General features: G+C 43.9%; 1 protein-coding gene across 2 annotated transcripts in view; it reads left to right on the top strand.

The window, feature by feature from the left end:
- Nucleotides 1–17,237, top strand: part of NTN1 (netrin 1) — a 139,430-nt gene that overhangs the window by 62,702 nt on the left and 59,491 nt on the right. For both annotated transcript variants that reach the window (XM_044453778.1, XM_044453776.1), the window contains exon 3: nucleotides 14,681–14,869. In XM_044453778.1, coding sequence (XP_044309713.1) covers nucleotides 14,681–14,869 — 189 coding nt within the window. The remainder of the gene's footprint in view (nucleotides 1–14,680; nucleotides 14,870–17,237) is intronic.

Genomic DNA, 17,237 nt, shown 5'->3' with positions numbered 1-17,237 from the left:
AACAGCTTTCATGTCGGCAAAGACGCAGCTCAATTCCATGCAGGGTATTTACGGCTTAATTATTTTTAAATATTCGCTAATCTCTTACCATTGATCAGAGATAACAGCCAAAGAAGACTGTGGGTCAGATGAGGGAGTAGCAGGATATGCACTGAGCCCTTCAGACTGAAGATTCCCCACCCCTGTTCTAGAGCATGTGTAACATTCATAGGTTGTTTCCATGAATCCAAGCACTTAGGTTTTCTTATGGGTTAAACAACCCTAAGTTAACTTAAGAACAAACCATGGGCTAATTAGCCCATGAATTGCTGTAGAATGCCATCTGCAAAGGGCCAGAAGGAGATGGAGATTGCAGGCACATTACATTAGATGACTGGTGGGCTGCAGCTGGAGAAGCACTTTACAATTTTTAAAGTAGCTGCACCTCTGTGAATCTTTGAAACAAAGTAGTCAGTGTCGGTATTGGCTGCCGAGAGAGCATGATGCTAACAGGTGGTTTAAACAAATCCAATAAATAACAATAATAGTAATCATGAGAAATTAGGAGTAACTCAAGTTGCATGACACTATGTGACTTAAAGTTCGGCAAGGATGCTTGAGAGAGGGCAGCACTCAGTGATCTGAAAAATAATACACATCAACATTTAGCATCACATACAGGGAGACACGGTGTGTTTATTTATTTATTCCTTTATTGCTTTAGCTAGCACTGCATTTTACCGTTAAAGGTAGGACAGCACTGAGGTTTGAAGAAGCAAGATGCTACGAACAATTTCTGAGTCCTTTTTAAGGGAGAGGATAAGTAGTTGAATCTGCAGGAGGAATGGTACTGGAAGCCTGAAATAATGATCGTGACTAATAGCAACCATGAGGTTTGGCCAGTCCCATTTTCACCAGGCTTCTTTGAAAAGGAAAAGATGTACAATGTGAAGAACAGTTTGACCAGATGAATATTAAAAACACACCTTGTTTTAGACATAAGTTGGTGGCATAGGGACACCTGCATCACTGTGGCATTCTGAAGTAAGGAATACCCCATGCAGATAAGAGATATCTGAGAAAAATAAGGAATAAGGACTTTGGTTTACTGTTCTCACTTCAGAGATATGTAGAACACATATTTCAGTTATGAAGTCACAGCATTCCTGCTATTATCATTGAATGTAGATTCTGTTATTTTCTTGCACAAGTTTTCATGAACTTAATACAGACATAAACAATTCCAGCATGGATTGCTGAGAAGCTAATCTCTTTTCATGTTGTGCACTTCAATCAAGAGAGCCATTTTCTGAAGTCACTGAATTTGTGTAGCTCTGCAGTGATGAGTCCCATCCCAAACCACTTTAGTGGAGTCTTATTATCAAGTAAGACATTGGCCTGGCCTGCATGTCATGGGAAGCCATGGTGATTTCCTACCTCTGTTAGTCTGGCGTGCCATCTGGACTGAGTCATGATGTTCTGTGTGGTACCTTTGGACTCCTGAAACCATGGAGGGAATCAAGAGTCTCTTCTATAGTTTGCACACTTCACTGTGGCTTCTCTGATCATCTGTACCCAAGATCTTTTTACCATGGCTGATACTGAAATACCATAGAGTCCTGTGGAAAGAGCAGCCACAGAAGTGGTTTCTTCTTCTGCTCAGCTGTCTAGAAGCACACACAGCATTGATGCTTTATTTCGCTTGGCTAAGTGATGAGCCAGTCCCCCTGTTTACTTTTGGTAATAGGGAGAAAGTAGGTGAATGCACGGAGGGTGAAGAGAGAAGCATGGAGGGAGAAGGGACGAGTCTTTATTGTGCTTTAAAAAAAAAAATCCTTTGGAGGCTGGAATGACTAAGAAGTGTTGCAGAGATACAGGAACTCTTAGGAGAAGGTAGTGAGAACCTGAAAACCGGAAGGGATGAGGCTGCTGAGGTCTTCTGGAAGCCATAAGGGAGATTTCTCTCATGTGGGCAGCTGAGATGTGTGCCGAGAGTGGAAGGACGGAGCAGGAAGTGTGGAAACCTCATTGCCCGGGGAATTACACAGTCATCTTCCAGTAAGTTCTGGCAAAAATCTGCTTGTTATGGAAGCAGCGCAGGGCCGTTTGCCATGAAAAGTGAACCTAGCTGTTTTGAGTGCTCTCGCCTGAACAGTGTCTGGGGCTGCAGGCCATCGTCACCCATTGGCCCTCTTTTGCAAGGAAACGGCACTGTCTAAAATTGATTCAAGTGCACAGAGGAGTTACTCTGCGTGACAAGTAAAAGATTCACAGATTTGGAGCTTGATGAATTTTGAGTTTGCATTAATAGGATCCAATGCAAGTCTCTCTCCTCCAAACAAGTATTTTAGGTATGCTATATGAATCCACCCACAACATTATTAATTTCTATTCCTTATGCAGAAAAATGGCTCAGAATTTTACACAAGAATATTTCCTGGCAATACTAAGAGCAGATATATTCATTATTTGAATTTTGAATTGCTCATCTAAGTCTGCATGTCTGGACTTTCACTACCTCCCCTCTCTGAAAGCTGAGTGGAGGTAGTGAAACATTCTCAAAACTTGAATGTTCATTAATGATTTTGACCACCAGTATCAAGCAGTGACCTCCTATCTTGAATTTATCTTTCAAAAGCAGGATTAAAATGCCAGTACTATCCAAGCGTAAATTTGATATGACAAAGCATAATGGGTTGACTTGCACATTTTACACTTGAAAACTTGAGTGTTGTTTTCCTTCAGAATCTCTTTTAATTCTGACACCTTGCTGATTTCACAGAGGTTGCTTTGAAAATGCTGATATTCTCTGGTGAAGGGGAAATACCAGTTCAATTAAAAACACAACATCTTTACACCTGCTTCATGCGTCATAGTTTGCAAGTTTAGTGGCAAGCTTCCCAGAGCCAGAGTTGGTTTGCTGTGTGTGTTTACTTGTAGGTTTCATTTAAGCATATTTTAGTATTAGATACCACAGGATTTGTTCATTTATTTAAAAAAAACATTTATATACTGCCTTTTATATCCCTTGGTCCCTGATGCTCTCAGTTTGCAGGATGCTCTGAATACTGTTTACATATAGAGGAAAAGCATGATGGACTCTTTTACTCTGGACTTTACTGTGGTCAGTTCCATGAGCCCCCGAAAACATCTTAGGGCACCAGGCTCCCATCAGTGGAGAGATCGTGGACTCCTTAGGGGCAAACAAGGGTGTTAAGTGCAGGGGTGCACGCAGTGTCTCTATCCTTTAAGCAACAGCAGTGGTCAAGCTGTGTCTTTGTACAGGTATGCGCATGTGTGCAGCAGCAAGTGGAAATGGAAGCATTAGAGGGAGAATCTGAATCCTTTTTCCATGAGTGTAAATCTCTCCCTCCAAGCTGCTGTTCGCATCAGGAGGGAAGCTTCCTTTGGCACGGATACCAGGATTCCTCCCAGGACAAAAGCAGCTTTGGAAATGGGTTTGTTTTGGACGGGGCCGGGGACTACAGCATGAAGAGGAAAGGATTAAAAAAAGCCCCACCCTTCCCTTGTCCCATGATCCTGATTGTTCCTCCCTTGCAGCTGCTGTTGCTGCAGGAAAAAACCAAGTGGAGGGTCTGGCTGGATGTTCTGTATGACGAAGTAGCAGGGAAGGAGGGAGCGTGGTGGGGCTCCTTCCTTCTCCTGCACCTCTGTAATGCAGGAGCCGCTTCTGCATGTTGCAGCTGAGTCTGCTTCATGTACAGAATCTTGCCTCGGTCGGACAAGTCGTTCTTCAACCCCAGCGGAAGAGTTGTGGAGACGAAGGGCACAGACCTCAGCCTGGCTTCAGCTGCTGAGCGGCCACTGTGGTTGTCTTGCCGGGAGTTTTCCAGAGCCTAACGCTTGCATGCTTTCGTTAGTTCACATGATGAGGCTAACATATTCCTGCCAGTGCCTTCCTAACAGGTATAAAATAAGGTAGAGATAATTTGTTGGCCTCATGTTGCATTGGCTGATCATAGGTATGAATTCGTAAGTTTAGGCTAATGACCTTGGTTTCTAATAACCGATGATTTCAGTAGTATGAATTACTTAAATCTCTTTATTGTCTCAGATCCCACTTGGCTTAACGAATACTGCATATCATTTCAGAACAGCCAACCAGCCTTCTCATATCAGGCATACAGCACAAGTACTAGAAGTACGGTGTGCATGGTTCAGACTGGTTTTAAAACGATCACATTATTAATGCACACTCACATGAATAAATATTTTAAATGGCTCACCAAGTGCATTAAGGAAATAAGCCAATGTTTAGTATATTTAAAGTATCAAAAATTGAGTGAGCACTTTTATTGCCTTCAGAACTCATTTGGGCCTACATCCGCAGGCCCTGGGTCCATTTCTAGCCCCTCTTTCATCCAGTCTGACGGGGGGAGAGGGGTGTAGTGACCTACAGATAGGCAAGGACTGTTATCCTCTCAGTTAGAAATCTCCATCTGCAGCTGACATGCTCAGTGGTGTCCAGCACCTCCTGCATGGGGCACGGGGAACCTGTGCGAGTGGGCGGGAGGAGAGGCACAAAAGTTAAGCGCAGAGGAGTTGCTACAGCACGGTGAGCGGCTGGCCCTCTTTCTCTGATAATCAGCCACACTGGATGTCTGTGGAAAAGCATGAAACCCACATAATGGCTCCCATTGTTCCATCTTCTCCCTGGCTCCTGAGACCCCCGCCCCATGCACACACTTTCACAGCAGGAGAATCAGCCACTGAATGATCCTTATCCTGGGCAAACAAATCGTCCCCACCCCCTGCTCCCAAGCCCCACCTTGGAAACTGGAGATCAAGCATCTTTGGCCGAGCTCTACGAAGGCAGCACAAACACTTGGTCTTGCTCGGTTGGGCAGAAACAAGCAGCTTGACCTGCCAACTGTTCCCTGGAGCCAGCTCTGCCTCTGAGGAAAAACCAGTGCTTCCCAAGAGCTGCAATCTGTCAAGCCTCTGTTAGCATGTCTGGCACATCAAGCCGCTGAGCTGCGGCTTGTAATTCATTGGCACAGGGAAGAGGGCCCTGTAAGTGCTCCCAAAGAGCTCACACTGTGTTCTGTTTCTCTTGTGCGAGGCAGGAGACCAGGCAGAGGGGAACTTGTGGTTTTGCAAAGCTGGCTATGTGAAAAAAAGTCAGTCCTGGCATATTGGTGGTCATTCTTGAGCTCCAGCAAGGAACTATAATTATACAATGATAAAAGTCAGGCAAAGCCCCCTTTCTCTAGTTCCCTCTCCTGGAAGCTGTTATACCGTAAGACTTGCGGGGTGCTTGGAAGGATGTGACTCGTCAGCCTTTTTAATTTACGTTTTAAAGAGCAAAGAATAAAATAACCCAATATATTATAATTTGTGAATAAGATTTTAAATTATACATCTCATTAGTTGCATATATATCCCTATGTATTAGTATATAACAGAGCATACTACTGTTATTAAAATAATTATGCATGGATTTCAACAAAGGCTCCCAAATATCTTAATATTTATCCATGTGTAGATTATACCTAAAGGCCACCCATTCAAAAATAGAAAGTTTCATTAAATCCTCCACCCATTGTGTTATTACAGGTGGCCATTTATCCTTCCAATGTTGTAATATTAGTCTTTTAGCTGTCAAAAGGGCAAAGAAAATCCATTCACATTGACCTTGTGTTAAATTCCAAGAGACGGGTAGGTAATTCAAAAGGACATTCATAACCTTGAATATTAAAGAACTTTCCACCACAAGATTTATCCAAATTATTACCTTCTCCCAAAAGGAAGCTGCCATTGGGTATTGCCAAAAACATGAGAAAGAGAAGTATTAGCTGTGTTACATTTCCAACAATTGGCTGATTTAATTAAGCTCTTATTGAAAATTCATTGTGGCATCCAATATACTCAGAACATCGATTTTTGCTGAATGAAGCATAGCCTAAGATTCATTGCCCCTTCTGAAATAGATGCCCATAAAGCACTCCATTGATTGGGCAAGATGGGGTGTTCCAGCTCATTATTCCATTCTCAGTTGAGACCCTGGGTATCATATTTATTCATTAATAATGGGTATTTATGCGCATGCATTGTAGGCTGATGTAGCTGTTCCACTTGTTTGCATCTCAAGGGACCTGACATTTGTGTGACATACAGAGGAGCACGTTTCTCTATTCCATGCTGATTAACCTGCAGGAGGTGAGTTATGTATTTATAGCCGCTAGCCTCTTCAGTCACATATACGCATTAGTTGACGCAGTGGAAATAATCCATCCAGCTTGCCTGATTTCAGATATCAAAGGGCTAGGGGTTAACCAGTAATCTAGCCATGTGACCAAGTAGAACCTCTTAGAAATTTCTCTCTGTCTCTTCACCTGCTGTCAACGGGCAGATGCTATTTGCGGTATCGTTTTGATGCAGCTCCCACGTGCTCCGAAGAAGGAAATGCTTCCGGTCATTGCAGTTCTTGAGCATTAATACAGATTCTCCTCACTTCCACAACAATAGTGGTGCAACACCCAGTGACTTGCACAATGCAGTCAGGAATCGCATCCCCGTGGGTTTTGAATGCCCTCGGAATCCCTGAGTGTGTGCATTTCTAGTTTCCAGAAGCCATGATTCTCCATGACCTCTGTGCTTCCCTTCCAAAGCAGCTCAATTTCCATCGTAAGTATATGGCAAGAAGTCACTAGTCAAATTCTTGATATGAGGTGCGTGTGTAAAACGGGGGGTTCTGAACTTCTGAACAGACCAGCAAAGTCAATGCAAAAAACACACCTACAGGGAGAGCTAGTTCCATCGCGCTTGGGAAAAGGTGCAGCTTTAGGCCATGAGAACTTGCAAAGCCAGTCAGGACAGAAGTGAAGTGATTCACAGGAGGAAGCAATGACCAGGAAATGAGTCCACTTTTGGAGCGCTGAGTGCCTTTCCTTCTTCACATGACCCGCCAGTCACCTTAGACTTCAGCCTGGCTGGCATGCTGTGGTTGCTGCCGTGTTTCATGTGGTTTTAGTCGGAAGACACTGAAGAACATAAAAGAGGAGCCGTGCTGGCTCTGGCCAAAGAGCCACTTAGTTCAGCATCCTGTTTTCCACAGCGCATGAAGGCAACAGCTCTCCGCCTCTGTTGCTCCCAAGAAAATGGTACTCAGAAGTACGCTGCCTTGAAGTTGGAAGTTTCATGTCGCTCTGACAGCTGTACGACCCACCCTTCTTTTTCTTCTTGTGAGGAACCCACAGCCGCTTACACAGCGCTATCACAACAACAACCATGGGAGGCAGGTTAGGCTGACTGGCCCAAAGCCACCCAGTGAGCTTCATAGCCAATTGTGGACTAGCTCTCCCAAGTCCTGGTACAGCATTCGGACCACTATTCGCTCTCTCTGTTGGAAGAGAAGGCTTGCCCAGTCTCCTTCCCTGTATTGTCCCTCCCCAACAGGGTGCTTCCATGCAGGCCTGATAATTCATAAATATAATAATGATAAATGATAAAAAAGATCCAGGGCTTTTTCATCCAAGCCTCTTTTCCTATACTGACGTGATATTTGTTCATTATACTTGAATGTGCCTTAATGCTAGTTGGAGCGGTGGGGCCAGTGGAAGAAGTACTGGGGTGGCTGAAGGGAATTAGTTTTGGGAAGAAGTATTTGAAACAGCCAAACAGGTAGTGGCTACTTAAAGTTTTTTTGTTTTCTTTTTCAGTTATCATATGGAAGAGGCTTGGTTGCTAAAATCTGTTGACATGGGCTTTTCTGCTGTGTAGCTAATAACTTATACACAACTGATGCAGGTTTAATTCATGGCACCCTTATTGTGGAGGTGGGAGAGAGAAGAGAGACCCAGCAATTAAAAATGCCTAAGCGCTCCTTCAGTGTTTATTTAGAGCTCAATTGGAATCCACTTGGGAACAATTTGTCCACTTAGCTATCTGTGTGTGCAGTCCGTCTTATCAGGTTCAGATCATCTTTTTTTTCTGACTGGAGAGAGAGAAGAGCTTCCCTTGCACAGACCTTCCCCAGCCTCCTATATATGATGGAGGTATTTATATACTAAACTCGTTGTTGGTTGCTCTTGTTAAGTACAAAGGATGATGCTATCAAGTTATTATTTTTTTAGGATTTCCTCTTCTTTACATTTTATAATAAAAATATTTTTTTTGGCAGAATGACACTCTTATTACCTTACAGTTATTTCTAAGTTGTTGTATCTGCCTATGTGTTTATCTGCCTATCTATGGACTGAGTGCATTTCCCATTTTTAAAAGGTTTTAAATAAGTTCCTTGCTATTTCTAAGTTGGCATTTTAATTGTTACATAGATTCCACTTCTGATATCCTTCTCTGACTCCCCGTGCACCATCGGTGGCAATGGTGCCTCAAACTGGAACAGCCTTGCACAAGAGAAGCCCAAATGGTCTATTGCTGCTCGCTTTTTGTTGAGCAGTGAATGTTGTCTTGCTTGTGCATGGGCTTGGACTGCCCCTGCATTGCTAACTTTTATTTGCAGTTCTGCTTTCAGATTATTTAATTACTTCTTTTATTGAGGTTTAAAAGATGCTGGCCTGGAGGAATGTTGTCCATGGGGTCACGATGGGTCGGACACGACTAGCAAGAACAATGACAAAAGATGCTTGATGGTTTTTAGTAGAAAAAGAGGGTTACAAAATGCTGCAAAATGCTAAAATTACAGAAATACATATGTCATTCCAAGGAACAATACATACATTCCAAGTAACATATGAACCATTTGCAATGTTAACTTTTTCTTGCAGGATTGCATTCCATTTTGCCTATTTCCATAGGACTGCCATTTCACATTTTTTAAAAATTAGTTAAATATTGATCAAACATTGGCAGATAATAGCAAGAGTTACCTAAAACATTTATTCAAACTACAGGCAGGTTTATTAAAGAACAATTTTATGGGAAACACCAGTCCTTCTAGAAACTTTGCAGAATGTCATGTCAGATTACATGGAATTCTCCTCTTCACAGTGTGTGATAATCTCAAAGGACATCAACAAACCTTTTGTTGTGAGGATGGAATGGAGAGATCATGGAGAAACTCATAAGCCTACCTGGGTTCTTTGCAAGAGGAAAAAGAGCAGGATAGAAATGCAGAAACATCCACACCAGCAGGGACTTCCTATCCTTTCTTGCAGCAAAGCCGTGGGTGTTGGAACTTTCTCACCTGCCCTGGGCAATGACTGTACATGAGCATTGCCCTCATGCTGCCAAGGAATATCCCTGGGTCCCTGGGGGTCACAGAGCCATGTTGGCTGAGCAGGAAGCCATCTGAGGACGCTACTTTGGGCTTAAGTCCCTGGGACAACCACAGGGGTGAGGGAAGGCTGTGTCTCAAGGGGCACCACAATTCAAAGGCCTCAGTTCTTTGGTGCTCAGCCTTCCTTATGGTCCAACTCACAGCCATGCATTGCAACTGGGAAAACCATAGCCTTGACTATATGCACTTTTGTTGGCAGGGTGATGTCTTTGCTTTTTAGTATGCTGTCTAGATTTACCATAGCTTTCTTCCCCAGGAGCAAACGTCTTTTAATTTCTTGGCTGCAGTCCCCGTCTGCAGTGATGTTGGAGCCCAGGAAAATCGCACTGTTTACAATTGTGCAATATGTATTACTTTTCTCCAAGCAAGCTGCTGTGGACTTCTGGACCTGTGCATTCTCTGTCTGCCCCGAACAAACGGGCGCATGCCCTGGGCAAGCAGTGGTTCAGCAGCAGCATATTTACAGAACCACGTGAGTTGAGCTGCTAAGGAGCAAAGCCACCATCCGGCCCTGCCTCCCATGCGTAGGGGTGGCCTCCATTTCATGGGAACGGCGGGAGACAGCACTCCGCCTAGGCCTCTGTTGGCCTTTAGGGTTTGGGGTTTTGTGTTTTTATTAGACTTGCTGGCATCACTTATTCTTGGATGTTACTGTACGAGGAAAATGGCAAGAGTGTTTCTTCGGAAGGGCAATTCTATTCGGCACGATAAAGCGCAGCAGGCTAACTGGAGTAATTGCCAAAGAGGGCTGGCCCGCAGCCAGCCCAGCCCAGCCCAGCAGCAGCACATTCAGGCGCTGGGCAGTCAGGGCAGGGCGAAGACAATGGTTCCTAATCTGTCCCCCTCCTCATGAAATTAGAGCCCCTACGAGCTGCAATTCCAATGGGAAAATGATTTGCAGGGCCTGGGTTCTGCAAACAGGTGTGTGGAGAGGGCAGGGAATAAATAGCATGTATGTGTCTGCTCTCAATCTAAAGTAGTTGTGATGTGCTGTAATGTGTGATAGGACAATGGTGGCAGAACCCCAGACACAACAAAGCCCTGGCGAGCTGGCACAGCCCCATAACTGCCCAGAGATTACTCGGGTGATAAAGGAGCAGAACCCCTCGCTATTGCATTGCTACATTCTAAGCCAAACCCAGGATTAGACAAGAGTGCAGTGCGGGGGGGTGGGGGGGATGAGGAATTGTGGGCAAGTTGGTTTTTCTGCCTGCGTAATTGGCTGTGCATGCAAAAGCAAGAGCCCTGCTTTTGAATTTGTTGTAATAAACAGATAAGCTGTTTGCAACATAGTGTGCCTGGGGTTGGAAGTTTTAGAAGCACATGAGAGTGGGGACAGAAAGAAATGGGGAGGGAAGGAACACTAAACTGTGGGAGAGAAAGTGGCAAATCAGTGAAGGGAAAGGCATGCTTGAGTTGGATCTGAAGTTTTCCTAGATCTGATAATTAAATAATTCTGTATCACTGTGGCCATGCAAACAGAGAGATAAGACATGGACCACACAAGGGGTTGTGTACAGGACTGCATATTCCTATCCTAAATTGTCATTTTCAAATCAGCTGTAACCTCTGGAGGTGTGGAAAGGGGGCCCAACTGTCTCAAGTCACAGCCTCCCCAGGTGGATTTTTCAGATTCAAAAGAGGTGTTCCGGGGCAGAAGTGGGCAGAGGACTTGGCAGTTTCAAGGTTACTGAGTGAAGATACTCAGACAGAGGGCGAGATGCAGCCTGCCTGGTAAAAGGAGGGAGGCATTGCAGAACAATGGGGTGGAGGGGTCGAGATTGAGGGGGAGTTCCTCATTCCTGTAAAGAGATGACAGGGAAGCAACAGGACCAATTAAGAAGTGTCCAGCAATCCTACCATCTATGCCTCAAGCAGCAGGATCCACCCTGAGGATCCTTTGTGACAGTGGGGGGAGAAGTGGATGTTCCAGGTTGGATTCGACTCTTCACATGGGCAGATGCTAGTTCCTTATCTCAAAGGGACTGTTACTTTGATGGATGCTGTTTGTAACCTGTAGAGCTCAAATGAGGGACTGTGCTTCAAACGTTTCTTTTAAATTTGTTGGAAGGGAAAAGTGGGGGAAGAGCCATGCTCCTGACAGGTGCTGCAGCACAAACTGTAGAGAGTTAGGTGAGGTAGGCATAGATATTATGCTTTACTCCTTCAACCTGTGTGTATTGCTGAGCACCTCTCAGTTCATTTAGCCTTATTGACCTTATTTTGTCTTCAAGGGTTACTTGAAACTTATTCACTTAATTTATGGATTTGCTGTTCATGTTTTGCTTGAAAAAAAGGGTAAAGATTTCCCCATGACATTAAGTCCAGTTGTGTCTGACTCTAGGGAGTGATGCTCATCTCCATTTCTTAGCCGAGGGAGCCGCAGACAGTTTCCATGGTCATGTGGCCGGCAAGACTAAACACCAAGACACATGGAATGCTGTTACCTTTCCACCAAAGTGGTTCCAATTTGTCTACTCGCATTTGCATGCTTTCAGACTAAATAAATTTACATTCAAAAACTGTGAACATAAAATTCCTCAAAAATGCAGAAGAGAACAAAGAAAGGAACTGAAGCCTCAGACATAGTGTAGATGATGGAATAGTACTGGAGTTGTTCAAAGACCGTTATCTTTAAAAAGGGTTATTCATTCTTAAAAACAATTGGCTCTTATACCAAAGCTCTCTGAGTTGGATCCAGGCTTAAGCATTCTTCGAGCAGGTCCATTTTAATCAGTAGGACAACTCTATTCCATTGATTTCAGTTCATTTAATCAAACCAGGACTAACTTGTTCCATTGATTTCAGTCAGTCTACTGGTAGCATGGCTAAGTCTGCATCCAACTCTTTGGGCTCACTTTAGCTTGAGTTAGTACTTATTACATTCCTTCAAGCTGATCAAATAATATCGCTGTAACCAGCTTAAGTCCCATTGCTTTCAGTGGCATGTAACCATAATTCATTTAACCTCAGTTGGGGTCTGAAATCTTTGCCACTGGAACCTCCGTCGTGATGGTTGTCAGCATGTTGATCCTGATTATCCACTTGTATATGGAAAATCATGCTACAGAAACGTACTGCACCTACAGGCTTTTTCTCCAAGGCCTTCAGCTTGCCTGCAGTAAGAAAGCTTGGTTGAGCAGCCTGAGATAGAGATGCTGCAGTGGGGGGGGGGGGGGGGGTAAGGAGGGGGGGGGCATGGCATAGGGTAACACGCTAGTGCTGCACCATACCCTGCTTCTGAGGGGAAGGGGAGAGTTGGAATCTGACTCACATTGTCTCTGTGATCCGTAAAACTTCCCTGCAGTTCTATGGTACAGGTTAAACTAACATTTGCATTGGTCCAGGCCCGGATATATTTTCTCCTTTCTTACTATGACTGGGCAGTTTTAACACTTTTAAAATTAGGCAGATTTTCTTTGCTAAAGTAACTATCATTATTAGTGGTTGACTACTTTTGGGACTGAACAGCACCCACACTAGATCCAGCAGGTTTCGCAATATAGGAAAGGAAACAGAAAGCATCACAATAGCGAAGCAAAAAGAAGAAAAAAAAGCTCTTTCCACTCCATTGCCCTAATCTTAAACACACAGATAAATGTTAGGACACCAGAAGGGGATGTATTGGCAGTCCACATTAGAGCTGTGACCAGTAAAAAGGAAAAGAAAAAAAGGAGCTACGTTTTAATTTTCAGGACTGAAATTTAAGAACTGTGCAAATAGCATGTCTTTATCTCCAACCAGCAGCATGAGGTAAACACAGGAAAGCATGCTGGATTAGGATTGTTCTGCTCCATAACTAGGTGACACACTGTGACCCACAAGACCTTCATGAGGAGCCCAGAGGTCCAGATGTGGATTTGCAGTGTGGTCGTTCATTGCTCAGCAGCACAAAGCAAATAAGAGACAAAAGAAAACAACCTCTGAAATACTTTGCAAAATACACCTCTTTGGGGAAATAGCCTTCCTGTCTTGGCAGATCCAAGCAACAGCAGAAGAGAGCTAAAGTTTTGTCCAGGCCCTTGTTAAAAAATAAAATAAAAGGGAGAGAGGGCATATGCCAGCATGTGGTGTCATGGCGTACTGGTAACTAGGAAGCTGTTTTGGAATTTTATGACCCATGTGAAATGATTTGCAAGATCATGTAACACAAATAAAATGCCTCTGTCCCTTAAGATACCCAACCATTCTTTTCAGGATCAGGTTGATTTTGATTATTAGGTGGATTTTACCAGTGTTCCTAAGAATATACAGAGGGTGGATTGGTAATGCTAATCTAATTCAGATATTTGTAAGAACATCCTTTTAAATAACCCAGGTGTAAAGATACAGATTAATCTAGGAAAGAGATTAATAAACGGTATTGTTTAAAAGGTAAACCATTTAACCATTCACGGTGCTTGAATCACTCTCAAAAGAGTATGTATGGGATGTTAATTTCTAGCTGGATCTTGTGATCTATATAAATGCCAGGCCTTTGAAGAGCAATAGACCTGATTCAAAGAAAGAGGCATGGGGCACTAGGGTTGTCACCCAAGAGGAAAAGGGGCGGCAGCCCCAACATTTTGGGGATCACCATTCTCTGAAAAACTGGGGCTTAGTTTCACACTTCAGGAGACCTTAAGAAGAAATGCTCAAGTTTTGCCATCATTAAAGTTAGGTTGGACTTCAGTTTTTACCAGTCCTTGTCTATATTGGGGAAAAGAATAGTGGTATTCACCATTCTGACTACAAAAACAATAAAATGGAGCAGAGTTGGCAGCATAATGGAAGATCAAATAATATTTTGGAAGTGTGTTTGGTTTCCTTCAACTCCCTTTGTCTTACATCTGCATACATAGTGGAGTGGACCAAACTTCTCCATCACAAACAGACTTTCCTGAGCCACCATAGTGAACTATGGAAGTTTGCACCTGCACTTTGTAAATATAATAAAATCATTGTTAGGGCCCAGATTTCCATCATCATCATCATCATCATCATCGCTTTACATTTATACCCTGCATTTCTTCCTTTTGCAAGGCTGCTTGCAAAGTTCTTCTCTCCATTTTATACTCACAGCAATCACAACCCTGTGAGGTAGATTGGGTAGAGTGTCTGTAACTGGCCCAAAGTCACCCAGCGAGCTTCAAAACCAAAATCTGGACTTCCCAGGGCCCAGTTCAACCTTCTCACCACTGTACCTCATGGGCTCTCCATGAGGCTTTCCATTGTGCCCATTGTTGGTGGCTCATGACAAACAACAGAAGCTGGGATGCACCAGAAGAGCAAGGACCTTCTGCTCTCTGCAGTGTCAAAGGATATCCAATCTTCAGCTCAAGGCATGCCAAGTACCTTGGTTTGGGTCTGCTTCTTTCTGCTCTGGTCATGCAACAAAACTATCGGTTATAGATATGTCATGAGCAACAGTGTTTCTGCTTTTGTCTCCTTTCTTTCCAGCTTGTAACTGCAACCTGCATGCTAGAAGGTGTCGTTTCAATATGGAACTCTACAAATTATCTGGTCGCAAGAGTGGAGGCGTCTGCCTTAACTGCCGACACAACACAGCAGGTCGTCACTGCCACTACTGCAAGGAAGGCTACTATCGGGACATGACCAAACCCATCACCCACAGGAAAGCATGCAAAGGTAGGTGCTTCAGGACCACCAGGCAGAAAAAGAAGCAACAGGTTTACTTATCTTTTCTCTCCACTGCCATATTTGCAGGTGTTTTTCCTCTTCTTCCACCTCATTTCTGTGCATGTTTATTGAGGCTGTTATTCCAATGTACCTACTTTTGGAATCATTGGAGAATTTTGATTTGGGCAGTGCATGAAGAGTTTTTCCTATCTTGCTTTTCTGCTACTGTGGTTTAATGGAACAGTACAAAAACACAAATGGAAAAAGAGTTTTCTTTCACTGTCAGACATAGTACTGGACTTTTCCTATTCTAAGCAGAAGCAGAAGATCTCGCTGAAAGTGCTTTTCAAGAGTAGAACAAAACTGGAAGGTCACAATGTTATTTAAAGGACCTATAAACAATTGTGAGTAGAGATTGACAAGTGCACCATCAATGCCTCATGTAGAAAAGCTTGCAAGCTCCTCTGAATTTGGTGGGTTTGAGTCTGCACAGTGGGGTGAGTTCCTGTTGCTCCGTCCCAGCTCCTGCCAACCTTGCAGTTCGAAAGCATGCAAATGCAAGTAGATGAAAAGGTACCACTTTGGTGGGCAGGTAACAGCGTTCCGTGCACCTCGGTGTTTCGTCATGCCAGCCACATGACCACGGAGACTGTCTGCGGACAAACGCTGGCTCCCTCGGCTAGGAAACGGAGATGAGCACCGCCCCCTAGAGTCAGGCATGACCGGACTTTAATGTCAAGGGGAAACCTTTACCTTTTACCTTACCTCCTGGGTAGCTGTGCATTGGGTCGCAGATCTACTGTCTGACTTCCAACCAATTTATATTAAAAACTACCAATTGCAGCATTGGACTTGGCATTTCATCCTTTGACTCCTTCTCCTTTCCCTTTTTCCTTTTTTACAGCCACTCATGATATGTATAAGTGTAAAAAAAAGCCAGCACAAACACAGTTAGCATGATTTGCATCCCCACAGCTGTGACAGCATTTGTGCAATTTAGCTGCACAATGCTTAATGAACTGCCTTATGGAGATGGAGGCTTTTCGATGCAAACTAGTGCTGTGTACATGCAAAAACCTGGAATTGTGTGCTGAGCAACAGTTCTATGAAGAAAGTGACAGTTTAAAATCCTGCTTTAAAAACCCTTCCTTCTGTCCTTCCTTCCTTCCTTCCTTCCTTCCTTCCTTCCTTCCTTCCTCTTAGCAAGTACTTTGTAAAACCTAGACTATGGAGTCCTCATTAGAAACAAAGAAACAGAGCAAGTCAGAAAGGGTCTCCCAGGCCACCCAGTCTGACTCCCAGCTCCAGCTGACTCCATTCATGCAATCCCCAGCATGTGGATGTCCAATTTTTCCTTGAATGCCCTCACTGATGGGGCTCAACCACCTCCCTTGGAAGCCTATTCCATTTACTTCATTAGGCTTATCCAGATGTACAAGTTGAGACATTTTCAGAACATTGTTTTGTTTGTTTGTTTGTTTTGCCATTTTAAGTAGTATAGCATCCTTTGCCAGCTCGAGGTTCTGTCCTCTTTAGGGCATTGCATGATGATGACTTTTGTGCTTCTGTTGCAGTTACTGATTTTCAGCACTGGGAATCCTAGATCACTCCATGCACACACACATCCCATGGGAGCCGTCTACCAGTGCTCACAGCTTCTCTGGAAGATTCCAGCCTTTAGCTACTGATGGCTGTTTGACTGACAACTGCTCCAATAGCTTTCTCACCCAGCACTTTCCCCCACTTCTGTGCTCCCAACTGTGATAACTCCCACCCCTTTGTGTAGAACCTGAAAGAGTCACTGGAGGTGGGGATGAAATCAGAGCAGGATGCAAGTGGAGCAAAACATGCTCCTATAGAAGTTCTTTCATAGGCTGGAGTTAGACCTTTACTCATGGGTGAAAGAAACAGCCCTGCTTGCTGCCCCAGTGTTTGCCTATTGCTCTGTGGAAAAACTGGAACAACCCATGGGATCGATCCCCAAGTGGGAAATGTGTGGGGCTGTGCAGACCTCTCCAGACCTCTAACCCTGTAGCCAACTGCTTTGGGAAGAGGCATAATTTAGCAGTATGAGACTTGGGAAGCTAGTCCTGATGCTGCTGTTAGAGGGGAGAGAGTTGGGCAGTTTAATTCTGAAAGCTCCATTTGTCTGGACTATACACTATGTCCGAGAAACCAGAATGCTTTCAGGATGTTTAAAGGAAAAAGATCAGAAGTCTGTTTTGTTCAACTTGTCACAGCTTATCAGCCTTCTTTCCTTCTCTCCCCCTCCTTCAAAAGCACACATACAGAAATGTTGAATGGCTTGAAACAGCTGTTCAGAACATGTGTGACTAGACAAGTAAAAACAAAGACAAGGAAAAGGGACCTCAAACAT

Source organism: Varanus komodoensis, unplaced genomic scaffold (genome assembly GCF_004798865.1).
Source record: "Varanus komodoensis strain SLA01 unplaced genomic scaffold, ASM479886v1 scaffold7_1, whole genome shotgun sequence".
Classification (NCBI taxonomy): domain Eukaryota; kingdom Metazoa; phylum Chordata; class Lepidosauria; order Squamata; family Varanidae; genus Varanus; species Varanus komodoensis.
The sequence above is the reverse complement of the archived record's forward strand: the minus strand, read 5'-3'. Positions and strand labels throughout refer to the sequence as shown.